General features: G+C 46.4%; 1 protein-coding gene across 2 annotated transcripts in view; it reads left to right on the top strand.

The window, feature by feature from the left end:
• Positions 1-14,973, top strand: part of GART (phosphoribosylglycinamide formyltransferase, phosphoribosylglycinamide synthetase, phosphoribosylaminoimidazole synthetase) — a 35,399-nt gene that overhangs the window by 4,795 nt on the left and 15,631 nt on the right. Inside the window, exons 1-11 of one of the 2 annotated variants that reach the window (XM_059466577.1) lie at positions 434-484; positions 2,857-3,005; positions 7,532-7,627; positions 8,189-8,363; positions 8,972-9,083; positions 10,242-10,310; positions 12,044-12,169; positions 12,783-12,870; positions 13,251-13,336; positions 13,903-14,071; positions 14,586-14,817. In XM_059466577.1, coding sequence (XP_059322560.1) covers positions 2,861-3,005; positions 7,532-7,627; positions 8,189-8,363; positions 8,972-9,083; positions 10,242-10,310; positions 12,044-12,169; positions 12,783-12,870; positions 13,251-13,336; positions 13,903-14,071; positions 14,586-14,817 — 1,298 coding nt within the window. In that variant the 5' untranslated portion in view covers positions 434-484; positions 2,857-2,860. Of the gene's footprint in view, positions 1-433; positions 485-2,856; positions 3,006-7,531; positions 7,628-8,188; positions 8,364-8,971; positions 9,084-10,241; positions 10,311-12,043; positions 12,170-12,782; positions 12,871-13,250; positions 13,337-13,902; positions 14,072-14,585; positions 14,818-14,973 lie in introns of those variants that run through there. The other variant, XM_059466576.1, reaches the window with a different exon arrangement.

The raw sequence follows: 14,973 nt of genomic DNA, 5'->3' as shown, positions 1-14,973 counted from the left end.
CCATGGCAGGGCTGGGATGGGGTGAGATTTAAAGATCTCTCCCAACCCAAAGCATTCCATAATAATTTGCATTATACCCCCTATTTATCATGCTGCTGATTACACAGAGTATTTTTTATTTATTGCAAAAGTGCAGATCCTGATTTTTAGATATAAAGAGAATGTTCACAAGCTGGTTAATGAACAGCTTTTAACCATAAAAAAAGAATACCTGGGATGAGACAGAAGTTCTAAACAAGAGGATGAGCTGCTCCTGTCCTGCAGAGCTTTTGCCTCTCTCTCCTAGAGCACTTGCAGGGAAGTTTCTGTCCCCTGTCCCCAGCTGGAAGGGCTGGAGTCCCTTCCATTGGCTGCCTGCAGGGTCATCAGTGGGGCGGGAGTGTTGGGACAGGGACATTTTAACCAGGGGCTGCCAGTCTTCGCTCTCTTTGTGCCTCTGAGCTCCTGAGTCCTGCTCTCCTCAGCCTGCTACACACAGCACACAGTGAGTAGTTTAAAGTCATCCTGGTTTAAAGTTTTAACATTTTAAAATTTAAATTTCTTAACATTTTAAAAGTTAAAAGTTTTAATTTCTTTTTTTTTTTTTTTTTTTCGGAAAATCATGTTGTGTATAGTTCAACTTATTCTTGATAAAATTTGCCTTAAAAAGTACAATTTAGTGGCCACTGGCTCTGGATACCACTGGCAATGCTCATTTGACTTCAGAGACACTGCCTGCTGTGTGATCAGTGCTCTTCTACCTTACTGTTATGTTACTGTATTTATCTAATTCACCCTTTGTTGTATCCCTCATTCTTTTACCTTTCCTTCGTGCTTGAGTTGTAATATAAAAGAATTGGTCATGTGGTTTCTCAAACATCTCTACCATAACTGATAATTTATAGCCTAACCTGAGCTTTTTTATTGCAAGTAATCATGGTGTTTTATAATTAAAACATATCTGTAACTTTGCAATATCTACATTTGACCCAACACTGGATTAGAAACCTGTTGGTCTCCCCCAGCAGATATTAGCTCAGGCATGTTTAGTTGACAGCAAACAGCTCAGTGTTCATTTTCTCTATTTTATCCTTCTGTCCACATTTATTTTGACTTTGTTCTGTCGGGATGTTTTGCCTAATGCAGATATTTTCCCTCATCAGGGCAGCTTTAGTCAAGTCAAGCTGCAGCAGCTGATGTGAGGGCAGGGCACATCCCAGCCTCACCTGAAAATCTGCTTTGGATCAATTTTGCTTTTCCCTTAGAAATCTCCTCGATTTTGTGTTGTTTTCCCCCTTTTCTAAGATGTATTTTGTGTTGTTGCCATCCCCTCTTGCCCTCCTGCACAGGGGGCTCTGAGCTCACCTGGGCCCTGGCCAGTGCAGGTCAGTGACTGGCGGTGTGAGGAGGGTGACCCTGGTTCTGTGTTGTGTGTGCTGGGATTACACCAGGGGCACTCGTGGCTCCTTTTGTCCTGAACCCTTCCCTGGGCTCTGTTCCTCCCCCAGCAGTGGGAGATGGGAGCTGATCCCTGCAGCCAGGCTGGGAGAGCTGGGGGTGCTCACCTGGAGAGGAGAAGCTGCAGGGAGAGCTCAGAGCCCCTGGCAGGGCCTGAAGGGCTCCAGCAGAGCTGCAGAGGGACTGGGGACAAGGCCTGCAGGGACAGCACCCAGGGAATGGCTGCCAGTGCCAGAGGGCAGGGCTGGGTGGGACATTGGCAGTGAGGAATTGTTCCCTGGCAGGGTGGGCAGGCCCTGGCACAGGGTGCCCAGAGCAGCTGGGGCTGCCCCTGCACCCCTGGCAGTGCCCAAGGCCAGGCTGGGCACTGGGGACAGTGGGAGGTGTCCCTGCCATGGTAGGCATGTTGGAATGGGATGAACTTTAAGGTCCCTCCCAACCCAAACCAAACTATTATTTTAGCTCAAAAGAAGAACATACAGAATTAGTTTATAAATTATGTCCTTCCTTCCTGGAATCCTTCTGGATTCTGGTGGATTTGTCAGTGCAGGTGAACTCCTCCATCAGTCAATATGTGAGAGTACACAGGACAGTGACTCTCAGGGAGCAGAGGTTTCCTGGCTCTCAGGGAACACGCTGTCCTGTTGCTGTGAGCCCCACGTGTGTAAGCCAGGTGTGCACACCCAGGGGATGACGTGGGCACCCGTGCTCCCACTGGCCAGCACAATGTCCATGTGTTTTTCCAAACCTCACTGCAATGGGAGAGTGCAGTGGATACCCCACTCTACCTTGTGTGAGTGAGCTCCTCCAAGGAAAGCCAGAGCTAGAAGTTACTGTGTTGTCTCATTGCTCAGAGCCTTTCCTTTCCATGAGGTGTTCAGAGCTTTTCAGTCATTGCCTCTAAAATCTCTTGAGTGGCCTCAACCAGCTCCAGACACTCTCTGTTCATACCATGGGTGTAGCAGAAGGGCTTTGACCTTTGCAGGTTTGGAATCTCCAAGGAATTGTTGCTCAGAGGGGCTGTGGACTCTCCATCCCTGTCCCAGGCCAGGTTGGACACTGGGGCTGGAGCAGCCTGGGACAGTGGAAGGTGTCCCTGCCAAGCAGGGGTGGCACTGGGTGGGCCGTGAGGTCCCTCCCAACCCAAACCATCCTGAGAGTCTGTGATTCTCTGGGCTGCAAATCCCAGCCTGCTCACTCAGCAGGGTTTTGTCCTCTATCCCAGATTTCTGTAAGTGGGAGCAGTTTCCAGTCAGACCCAGGAGAGTTTTCCTGACGGGTTCCTGCTGTGCTCTGGGTCAGCTCAGCCTTGGAGGTTTAGTGTGTACCTGATGAAGCTCTCCAGCACTGCACGGTCCCTGGAGCTCCTGCTGTCCCCACGGTCCCCAGCTGACCCCCGGTGTTTCCTGTGTGCCGCAGGGCCATGGCAGAGCGGGTGCTGGTGGTCGGCAGCGGCGGCAGGGAGCACGCCCTGGCCTGGAAGCTGGCCCAGTCCCCCCACGTCAAACACGTGTTTGTGGCTCCAGGAAATGCAGGCACGGCTGACAACGGCAAAATCTCCAATTCAGGTAAAAACAAAAGTCACCCATTTGAAATTTGATCATTCAACTAGGATGTTGCTGAGCTGAAATCACAGCTGGTAGTGTGAAAGGATGATGATGATGATAATGAAATCATGATGATGATGATTGTGGTGGTTTTAGTTTGAAGCTGAGTGGAAATATTAATTTTTGTATAGTGGTTTTGGTTCGCTAATTAAATTTGGTTCTCTGAACTAATATTTAAATCCTATTTTACGCATTCATTTTTTTATCTTGACATTTTAATTTTTTTCATTAAATAATTAAACCATATATCCCTACATTATCCAAATGACTTATCATCAATACTTTCAATTAGCCTTCCTCTATATTTCCTATTTCATCAAAAACAATGACCAACTGTCATCATCATTTCATAACCACCCCAAAACAAACATAGAACCAACCCCAAAAATAACCCCACCCAAAAAAAACCAAGTAAAAATACAAACCATCATCATAAATCATCGACCAATCACCCACCAAATTTTACGTTCTTGTAGCTTATAAAGAGCATGACACTGAAGATGTCAAGATGGCTGCCATACACACCCAATGACAAAAGTGTGTTAGTTCTAGTAACTAACTTACTGTTAGTTTTTGCTAGGTAAAAAGCTAAAAAAGCTTTTGTTTTTAATTTTAAGATTTATTGGCTGATGTATATAACTACAATTCCATAAAAAATTTAAACAAAAAATCCTATACCCCCCCAAAAATCTCTATTCCCATAAAATAACTTAATTTAGAAATAAATAATAATAACTTTTACATTTAACCAACTCATCTTTAAAACAGCACCCCATAAATCAACATAGCCCATAAACAAACTGATGATGGATGATGATAATGGATTATTATTTTTTTAAAGTTTTGGGCATGTGAAATAGGTGCAGTTAAGAAGAGAAAAAAGTATTTGAACAAAGCCTTGTGTAAGTTGTGTAATTAATTTTTTGAGATCTCAGCTGTGAAGTGTCATTCTTTAGGTTTGGGTTTGGAGGATTCAGCCAGAGCTGTTCCTCTGGGATCCAGCTCAGAATAGTTGCTGTGGTTGCACCTAAATTCCCTCTTGTGCTCTCAGAATTGTGTTGAAACCCCATGATCCCCACAGCCTGTGACAAGAGCACGCTGTCACTGGGAGCATAATTCACTCCTTTGTCTTTGTGACCTTAAGAAATCAAGGTTATCTTCAGATATTTCTCTGTGTACTGCCTGCTTGGCTGGAGCTCTGACTGGCTGTAATTGAGACTTTTCATAGTTAGTAATTTTGAGAAATCAAACTTCAGATGTTGCAAATTGAGCATCCAAAATTTGGAGCTGCATTTCAAAAAAGCCTGGTCTGAGGGGCTGACACCCAGGGAACCAGTCCAGATCACAGAGATTCCTGTGTCCTTTACACAACAGATCCTGATTTGGGGGTTTTAACCTCCCCAAAACCTCAGTTTTCCCCTCAGAACATGTGTAAGATGTGGAGTTCACAGGATGTATGTGAATGTGGATCAGACACTTCCATTTTCTGCACTTGTGCTGCTGTGGGAGTAGCTTTGTGTGTTGTTGTCTCATGGAAATGTGAGTGCTGCCAGGTCCTTGTACAGCAGGTAATTATTGAATAGAATTCCCTTGGAATGCTTAATTACAGCCCTTTGAAACAACTTTGTCCTGAATTTCTTTGTCCAGTCACAGCATCATGAGTGAGCTCCTCACTCCAGTTTTTTGTTCTGTTTGGCCTCTGAGGGGAGGCCTGGAAGGAAGAGCTTGACAAGATCAGAAAGTCAAAAAATCCCCTTTACCCTTGTGCTAAATGGGGTCAGTGCCAGGCTGCCGGGCCTGTGGAATGGGAATTCAAGTAGGTTTTTTTCAAGCTGTGCCTTTTTAAACTCCCACTGGGTTTTTCTCTCTTTCATCCCATAAAAAACATTGCACCAGCAGTGGGAAATGCTTGATCTCGAGCCAGGTCTGTGAAATTTCCATGTGGAATAAATGGTTTTGTTCTGCACATGGGCTCACCTGTGCTTTGGGAGGGAAATCTTCACCACCCCAGGAAGAGCCTAGAATTTATGAAGAGTTTGACTTAAGTTGGTTTTTAAGGAAAGAATTTGTCTCACCTGTTCAAGAATTCCAGTGCTGTCACTGGGGCCTTGATTTAACTCAGGGTGGAAAATGAGGAATTGCCTGTCAGAAAGAAGCACATGAGCCCTGTGATGTTGTGTGGGCAACAATACCTGGGATATCTGGGAAATTCCTTCCCTGGTTTCTGGGAGTTTTTTGGTATCATCAAGATTTTGCTCTGAGAGTTCATCCTCCCTTTGTGGGTCATGGAATTGCCTTTAATTAGGATTGCAGCTCTGGGTCTTGGGTGACTTCTGAAACACAAAAAAGTGAGCTGAAAATTATAAATAACCTTAAATCTTTCAAACTTTGTATTCAAGTAAGAAAAAAAAATTGTGGTTGATCTCAGTTTGTAATTGTTTCCAGCAATAAAGTGAGATTTAATTTGGGTGCCTAAATACAGGTTTATATTTAATTTAGGTGGATTATCTGGGCAGTTTTGGTGCAGAAGCACAGACAATGGCTTGCTAAATGAACAGATGTGTCTGTGAATGGAGTTCACCATCCTGACACCTCCTTCTGTCACATTTTACCTCTCAGTGTAACTTGTGCTCTGAAATTTAACCTCCACCCTGGAAATCCTTGGGCCAGGGTCCTCCTGTCTGCTTCCAAAGGGATGGTCAGCTGTTGTTTCAAGCAGTCAAACACAGCTACAGAAATGTTCCCTTTCAGCCAGGAATCCAAGAAAAATTATATTTGGGAGGAAAATTAAAATCATGGATAAACAACACAATTTGTTCCTTCCTGTTTGTTGTTAGGACGTTTCTCCATCGTGTAAATCTTGTGCCACACTCACTGCTCATACCCTGAGATCAGACCTGCAGAAGGAAATCTGGGGTGAATTCCAGGCTCTCTCCTTTCCTGCCTGGAGAGGGACAAGGGGAAATGGCTCCCACTGCCAGAGGGCAGGGCTGGATGGGATATTGGGAATTAGGAGCTGTTCCCTGTGGGGGCAGGCCCTGGCACAGGTGTGTGGTGCTTTTGGGTGAGCCAGAAGTCAGCTGGCATCAGCTGCACATGGAAGTCAAGGTACAAAACACTTGGGCAGTGGAAGAGGTGCCAAGGAGGTGAATTTTATTTGTGCTCTGTCTGGGTGTTCACCACCCCACCTGAATAGGGTAAATTTATAACAAAATGTAGATTCTGTTGTGGAATCAGGAAATTTTATGGGCAGGGATTGTTCCCTGGCAGGGTGGGCAGGCCCTGGCACACGGTGCCCAGAGCAGCTGGGGCTGCCCCTGCACCCCTGGCAGTGCCCAAGGCCAGGCTGGGCACTGGGGACAGTGGGAGATGTCCCTGCCATGGCAGGGGGGGGCACTGGGTGGGCTCTGAGGTCTCTCCCAGCCCAAACAAGCCTGGAGTTCAATTATTCTATTAATTTATTCATCCAGAGCAGGGGGAGCACAGTGGGACTGACCAAAATTCTGTCATCCCCTTCCTCTCTCATCACTCCCCAGAAAATGGCTGGAGGAGACCATCAGCTCCCAGTGTATTGCCATGTCCCAGGGGAAAGGACAAGAGAAAATGGCCCTAAATTACACCAGAGGAGGTCAGATTGGAAATTGGAAATAATTTTTCCCTGCCAGAGTGGTCAGGCCTTGGAAGTGTCCTGGAGGTGGCTTTGGGGACAGGGTTTGGGTGCTGCTGTTGGCACTGGATGGTCCCAAAGGGCTCTCCCAGCCCTGGTGATGCTGGGATCCTGTGCTCCCTTTGCCAGCTCCGTGCCCTGGTGTGTGCAGTCTCCTCCCTGCCCAAGCAGCCAATCCCCACTGGGCTCATCTCTTTTCTCCCATCCCTGCAGACCTTGGCTTTGTTTATTCGTGATAAAAGCTGTGCAATTGCAGGGCCTTTTGCGTAACTTCTGGGTTATTGTCTTTGGTGCAGGACTTTTGCTTTTGTTTGCACAGTTTGGGCCATTTCAAGTGTCATCACACTGAATGTTTGGTTTTGGAAAGATAATGGTTGTAACAGCCCAAGCCCACATACCCTCAGCCATAATGACAGCACAGTGCCCTTAATTAAGTTTAACATAATGGAAAACAAAATTCTCATTCCCCCTGCTTCCAGAGGGCTCAGTTTAGTGCAATTTTTGGTAGCACTACAGAAAGAAATAAAATAAGAAAAAAGATGTTGGAATTCTACCATCAGCCATTTGTTTCATCCCCAACACCCTGGGGGTCCCTGCAGCTCAGGACATTTTGGGATTCTGTGATTTAGGACTCTGACAGTGGATGTGCAGCCAGAGCCTTTGCCTGGGGTTTGGGGCTGTGCTTTGGGTGAGTCTGTGTCAGTGTGGGTCTCACCCCTCCAGGTTCCCTGGCAGCCCACAGGAGGCTGGGGGTGCTCTGTGGTACCTCACCCTGAGGAGCACCCCTGGTGGGATCTTTCCCTGTTTGTGTCCCCAACAGCTGTTCCAGTCAGTGACCACGCTGCTGTGGCCCACTTCTGCAGGGACCAGGACATCAGGCTGGTGGTGGTTGGTCCTGAGGTTCCTCTTGCTGCTGGTAAGAGACACAAGCTGGAAATCAGAGCCTTCGGCATTTAGAAGAAAAGTAAATTTTAGTCCTCATATATGCATCACTCAGCAGTGTTTCCAGTCTGAATGGAAACAGATCCTCTGGAGTTTCCCTGAAATCCAGAGTTGTGCTGAGGTGAAAAGGAATTTCTGAAGGGTAGTGTGTGAGCAGGAAAGCCAGTTTTGGTTTTCCTATGGAGTTTTCATGATTTGAAATAACTATAATCTGAGTCTTGCTAAAAAAACCTAATTATAAACATGCTGGTAGTTTTTCTGCTTAAACCTTTTGGCATCTCCACCAAAGACTCATGTTGACTTTTGGCTCAAAGGTGTTATAAACCAAGGGGGGATTGTCATCCCTTCCCAAAGGCAGCACATCCTGAGGGGCTGCAGTGGTGCAGGGTTTCTGCTCCTGGCTCCAGTGAGCAGAGCAGGCACTGCAGACACAGGTTACTTCTATTCCTGGCATTCCTGCTGAAGGAATCAGTGCAGCTTGGCTGGCCTGACCCCCATAAATCACCTGGAGATTTATGACATATTTTGTGTTTAGGAATTGTGGATGACTTGACAGCAGCTGGGATCAAGTGTTTTGGCCCCACAGCAAAGGCAGCTCAGCTGGAGTCCAGTAAGAGCTTCACCAAAGCCTTTCTGGATCGTCATGAGATCCCCACTGCCAGGTGGAAATCCTTCACTGATCCCAAAGCAGCATGTGCCTTCATCAACAGGTACAGTTCTGGTCAATATTCTTACTGACACTGTAAATATCCAAACCAATCCAATGATTGCCAGGTATCCATGCCTTTGGGATAGAAATCTGCAAAGGTTTCAAAGGATCACCTGCCATGACTCTCTCAAACTGCAGAAAGTCTGAGAAAAATGGTTCCTCCTGCTCTGAAATGGAGTGCAGGTTCAGTGTTCACTTCACAGGAGAATGTAGGACAAGCTGTTATTTTTTTGTCACTCTGCCTGCTGGGGAAAGGCAGGGAGCAGCCCAGAGCCATCTGTGCTGGCCTCTTATCCCTTTTCTTCACCAAGAAAACCTGGAGAATTACTCAGCAACTGATGATCTGCTCATCACAGTGCAAGCCATGTGACCCCAGATGAAATTCCCAAATGGAAATCAGTAATGGGCAGTCAGGGAATTCCCTGGTGGGGAAAAGAAGCAGGAACCTTTCTCAGGCAGAGCCTAATGAGAGGAGCCTGGTGTGATTTGTGTGTTACTCAATAAGGTTGCCATGAAAACTGAGAAGCACTTTGATTTTTCAACTCTGGAAATGTTCAGAATGTCCCTGCAAGGGCTGTTGGTGTTGAATGTCTGTCCTTGCCTTGGCAGTGCCACCTTCCCTGCTTTGGTTGTCAAAGCCAGTGGGCTGGCAGCTGGCAAAGGAGTCATCGTGGCTTCGAGCAAGGAGGAGGCCTGCAGAGCTGTCACTGAGATCATGCAGGTGAGGAGGAATGTCTCACACCAAAGCAGCTCCTCACCACCTCAGAGCATCACAGATACTCCTTATTGCATGGAACAGGGACAGACGTGGCTGTCAGACATCAAACCTTTCACCCTTTTATTTGGGCAGCTGATTTATTCATGGCTTGAGGTGCAGTTCCTGCAGGCTAAAATAAAACCATTCTTCATGAAAACCCACCCTTATTTCACTGATTTATATATGCAATTCCTTTTATTTCACTCTATGAGACTCCTGCAATCCATCAGTCCCACACTGAACTCCTCAGTGATTCAGGTGGGTCTTCACAAGCCCCATTAGGACCAAGCACAGCACTTCAATGTGCAGTCAAATTATTTGGGATTATTTCCAGTGAAGTTCACACTGAGGAAGGATATTCCACAAATGTATTTGGAGCATCAAGATTTGAAGTGAGGCCAAGTGAAGTAATTTTATCTGCCCAGTGAGGAGCACAGAGCTGAGGCTCCCAGGTCAGGCCCTGAGCTGGTGTCAGCAGCACAGCACCCTGAGATTCCTTGGAGCTCTGCTGATCCATGGGACACATTCTGGGACACACTTGTGCTTCAGGGGTCAGGGCATGGGTGCTGCAGTCACATTTTGGGGGTCTGTGGTCACTGCACAGTTCATGTCTGAACAGGGCCCAATGTCTTCTATAAAAAACCTGAGTTAGAGATTTCTAGAGACCCCCAAAATCACCTTGGCAGTGTGGGCTGTTTGTTCTTAATTTCTTAATTATCCAGAATATGCAGTCAGGTTCAAACATTGCACTGGCATGTGAGAATCTTGCTCCCTTCCCAGGTGTTGGATAAAATTGCATTTTTTTATCCAGTGGAAGTGCCGACTGGAGACTTGGCTGTCACTGGTGTTGGGGTGAATTTCAGAAGGCAGAGCATGAGGAATTGCTCAGTAATCACAAATACCCTCTGTCATTCCAAAATATTCACTAATAAACCCTGCATTTATTTAAGGACAAAGAGAGGAGTAGGGATTTCACTACTGGTGACATCCCTGGGGGGAGAAATGGATTCATCATCTCAAACCTGTGCTGCATTTTTGGCTGTATTAAAAATACCTATTTCTTGTTGCATTTTCAGCAGTTTAAAACTGAAACAGAACTAAAGAGATTTTGTTTCACTGTAGGATAAGAGTTTTGGCACAGCTGGGGAAACTGTTGTTGTTGAAGAGCTTCTTGAAGGAGAAGAAATTTCTGTAAGTGCATCTCACTGTAACACTTTGGTTCTGCCTGTTCTAAATTGTTTGGGATTCACTGAGTGCCTTCACCTACAGAGTGGAGGATTTGATCAGTTAAATTAAAACCATTCCCTGCTTATAAATAAAATTGTATTGGTTAGAGACAGCTGTGTGGCTCATTTTGGATCCTTGCTGGTTTTATAATTAGCATTGTAAAATGGTTTTGAGTATTGCTGTCATTAGTCCCAGTATGAGTGCACAACATCCTCCAGTTCCAGAAGATGCCAGCAGCTTTGTTATTCTGAAGATACTGTGGATAAAAACAACTGCTATAGAAGTAATTTATAAATATTTCTCAAGTAAATAACTTTATCAGCAAGGAGAAGGAAGTCTTGAAAGGGATGTAATTCCTTCCTTCCTTCCTTCCTTCCTTCCTTCCTTCCTTCCTTCCTTCCTTCCTTCCTTCCTTCCTTCCTTCCTTCCTTCCTTCCTTCCTTCCTTCCTTCCTTCCTTCCTTCCTTCCTTCCTTCCTTCCTTCCTTCCTTCCTTCCTTCCTTCCTTCCTTCCTTCCTTCCTTCCTTCCTTCCTTCCTTCCTTCCTTCCTTCCTTCCTTCCTTCCTTCCTTCCTTCCTTCCTTCCTTCCTTCCTTCCTTCCTTCCTTCCTTCCTTCCTTCCTTCCTTCCTTCCTTCCTTCCTTCCTTCCTTCCTTCCTTCCTTCCTTCCTTCCTTCCTTCCTTCCTTCCTTCCTTCCTTCCTTCCTTCCTTCCTTCCTTCCTTCCTTCCTTCCTTCCTTCCTTCCTTCCTTCCTTCCTTCCTTCCTTCCTTCCTTCCTTCCTTCCTTCCTTCCTTCCTTCCTTCCTTCCTTCCTTCCTTCCTTCCTTCCTTCCTTCCTTCCTTCCTTCCTTCCTTCCTTCCTTCCTTCCTTCCTTCCTTCCTTCCTTCCTTCCTTCCTTCCTTCCTTCCTTCCTTCCTTCCTTCCTTCCTTCCTTCCTTCCTTCCTTCCTTCCTTCCTTCCTTCCTTCCTTCCTTCCTTCCTTCCTTCCTTCCTTCCTTCCTTCCTTCCTTCCTTCCTTCCTTCCTTCCTTCCTTCCTTCCTTCCTTCCTTCCTTCCTTCCTTCCTTCCTTCCTTCCTTCCTTCCTTCCTTCCTTCCTTCCTTCCTTCCTTCCTTCCTTCCTTCCTTCCTTCCTTCCTTCCTTCCTTCCTTCCTTCCTTCCTTCCTTCCTTCCTTCCTTCCTTCCTTCCTTCCTTCCTTCCTTCCTTCCTTCCTTCCTTCCTTCCTTCCTTCCTTCCTTCCTTCCTTCCTTCCTTCCTTCCTTCCTTCCTTCCTTCCTTCCTTCCTTCCTTCCTTCCTTCCTTCCTTCCTTCCTCCCTCCCTCCCTCCCTCCCTCCCTCCCTCCCTCCCTCCCTCCCTCCCTCCCTCCCTCCCTCCCCTCCCTTCCTGGAGGGGAAAGAGTCATTTCCATCATGCAGTATTTTAATTATTTTTTTTTTTTAAACCTTTTGAGTGTTTCTTTTCAGTGCAACTGCTGATGGTATAATTTTTCTAGGTTTTATTGATTTCTGAAGGAAGGTCACACAAAATGAGTCCCAGCTTCCTGAGGAAAAGCCAAATGCTTTGAACGCCATCATTTCTTTTATCAGGGAGGCAGAGTTTATCCTCTTCAATATCCCTTTGTCACACTGAAAATCAGCTCTAGCTGCACTTTAACTGTAACCATGCCAGGAACTTTACCTGTTGTCCTTGTTTCAGTGCCTGTGTTTCAGTGACGGTGTCACCATCGCCCCCATGCCCCCAGCCCAGGACCACAAGAGGCTGATGGATGGAGATGAGGGCCCCAACACAGGAGGGATGGGAGCTTATTCCCCAGCTCCTCAGGTGAGGAGGGGCTGATGAAGAGGGGATGTTTCACTGCAGCTGTCACTGAGCCTTGGGCATGGTTCATTCCAGCAGAGGAGCAGGAGGGATGGGCTCTGCTGGATGGAAATTGCTGCCCAAAGCAGCCATGGCCAAGTCAATCCCCAGCTCCAAAACCTCTCTAAAGAGAGAGTATCTCCACTGAATTACCTGGAATTCCAAAGCAGGCAGTGTTATTTCTGCAACCTGGTGTCTGATTGGGATTTAAGTTATGAAATGCTGCTCATCAGAACCAAGGGCCTAAAACCACAGGTTTGCTTTGTGCCAGACAAAGCTCATGGTGAATTTTGGCTGTGGCTTAAAGTACATGAAATGCTGCTCATCAGAACCAAGGGCCCAAAGCCACAGTTCTGCTTTGTGCCAAACAAATCTCATGGTGAATTTTGGTTGTGGCTTGAGGTAGTTGGGGGTTTGTTTGATAGGGAACTTCTGTGAGCAGAAATAGAGAGAAAAACATTCTTAGCTTTCCATTGGAGTGAGCAAGAGGCCATCCAAGAATTCTGCTTGGCTCTTAAAAACACAAAGCCAAGCCCTCCCTTTTTACAGACACTGGTTTCCAATCCTTTCTTATCAGATTTCTAAAGACCTGCTGCAGAAGATCAGTGAGACTGTTCTTCAGAAGACTGTTGATGGCATGAGGAAAGAAGGAGTCCCCTATGTGGGTATGTACAAGACTTTAAGATTTTTAATCATAATGAAAACAACCTTTTATTTTGCTTTTTCCTCTTTGTATCCTGACACACTGGAGGTTAAGGGGAAACAACTTTAATTTATGAGGAACTGGGTTTGGTACCAGCCTTGATTCAGGGTCCATGGAAATCAGCAGAGGTCATGAACAGGGAATAATTCCTCAACTGAGGAGGAGCAGAAAGGAAAATGTTCCAAAATATGCTGTAAAATTGTGACAGCTATTTCTGCCTGATTTATTGTTACCGTTTTTCAAATTCACTGAGCACAGGTGGCAGCCTTTTACACCCTGTTACCAACAGATTCAAAACAAGTGAGTTACTGAGAGATCTTTATGTCTCATGTTTTGTTCCAGGTGTGCTTTATGCTGGATTAATGCTCACCAAAGATGGGCCTAAAGTTCTGGAGTTTAACTGCAGATTTGGTGACCCAGAGTGCCAGGTGAGTTATTTTGTACAATTTGCCATTATGGGAGGAGTAAAATCTATGACCATCTACCACTGTTGTTAACCAGATTTGGGGTGAATAATCAGAATTTTAAATCACCAAGATTTAAAACATTTGGGTTGTTTGTTCAAGGCAGAAGGTCTGTAAGGAAATTGTTCCATTCCAGAGAGGATTCAGTAGGCTGGACTCAAATCTGGGCTTTGCAAAGGTCAGCTTGAGAAGAGCTCAGCACTTCCCTGTCTTTTCTGGAATGGATTCTGGATTTTTCCTTGCTCCCTGTTGACAAGTGGAACAAAACTCTTAATTTCTATTCTTCAGAACAAATGAGGTTCTTTGTCCTCACCCTTTCCTCTCCATATGTAGCAATTCCTTTACCCACAGAAATTCCCTGCAAGGATGAGTATTTCTAAGATTATCTCTCAGATGATCCACTGCATGCCTGATGTGTGAAAGCACAATATGTGGGCATATTTAATTCTGCTTTTTCAGCTGCATTGGTGTCTTTCCAAGGCCAGGGAAGGCAATGACCCCATTTGCTTTGCTGCTGTGTGTTCCTGCAGGTGATTCTGCCCCTGCTCAGGAGTGACCTGTACGAGGTGATGCAGGCAGTGCTCAGCAGGAGGCTGGCCAGCTCCATGCCAGCCTGGAGAGAGGACAGTGCAGCTGTCACTGTGGTCATGGCCAGCCAAGGCTACCCAGGGACATATCCCAAGGGCTTGGAAATAACAGGTAAATGGAGCAGAGGAGCTGCAGGAGCCTCATTGCCCCCCAGCCTCTCCCTGTTCTCTGCTGCTGCTGCATGAAGGAACTGGAACTGAGATTCATAGAAACCCTGGTCCTGGGTCAGCAAGAGCAGCTGGATTTTCACACATCTCAGTTTATTCTGGTGTATTTTCAGTTCTCCATGCTGCTGTTATTTGATATTGGCACAGCATTGATATTTAATTCCTGCTGCAGCCAGGTGGTTCTGATCAGGGTTTTGGGTCACGTTGGTGCTGATGTTTGTCACTGAGTCATAAAACCCCAGCTGCAATCAGATGTTGTGTGCCACATCCCTGAGCACACAGCTAGGCTTGTCTCTCCTCCAGAGGTATTTTTAACAGATTTATTCCCTTTTTTACAGATTTACTCCCATTTCCCAGCAGGATCACCCTGACTTTGCCTGTGGCTTTCAGACAGAAAGCGTTCGGTCTCTCACTGAGAGCATTCTAACCAAGAGCTGGTGTTTGTCACCCACCCACAGGGCTTGCCAAGGCCAGGCAGCTGGGGCTGGAGGTGTTCCACGCAGGCACAGCCCTGAAGGACGGCAGGGTGGTCACCAGTGGGGGCAGAGTGCTCACGGTCACGGCCATCAAGGAGGACCTGTCCGCGGCGCTGCAGGCGGCCAACCTGGGGGTGGCTGCCATCCACTTCCAGGGGGCCATCTTCAGGAGGGACATTGGCCACCGGGCCATCGCCTTCCTCAGGCAATCCAGGTAGATATTCCCACTCCCTGACATGGCAGTAATGGGGGTCAAAAGGATCTAAGCACATCCCTGGGTGATATTAATAAGTTCGAACCCATCCGTGTGCTCACCGTCAGCAAGACCAGCCAAGGCAGGATTATTTTAAATGCCTGATGTTCTTACTCT

This window comes from Ammospiza nelsoni, chromosome 2 (assembly GCF_027579445.1).
Source record: "Ammospiza nelsoni isolate bAmmNel1 chromosome 2, bAmmNel1.pri, whole genome shotgun sequence".
Taxonomy (NCBI): domain Eukaryota; kingdom Metazoa; phylum Chordata; class Aves; order Passeriformes; family Passerellidae; genus Ammospiza; species Ammospiza nelsoni.
Note: the sequence above shows the minus strand (reverse complement) of the source record. Positions and strands in the feature narration are given on the sequence as shown.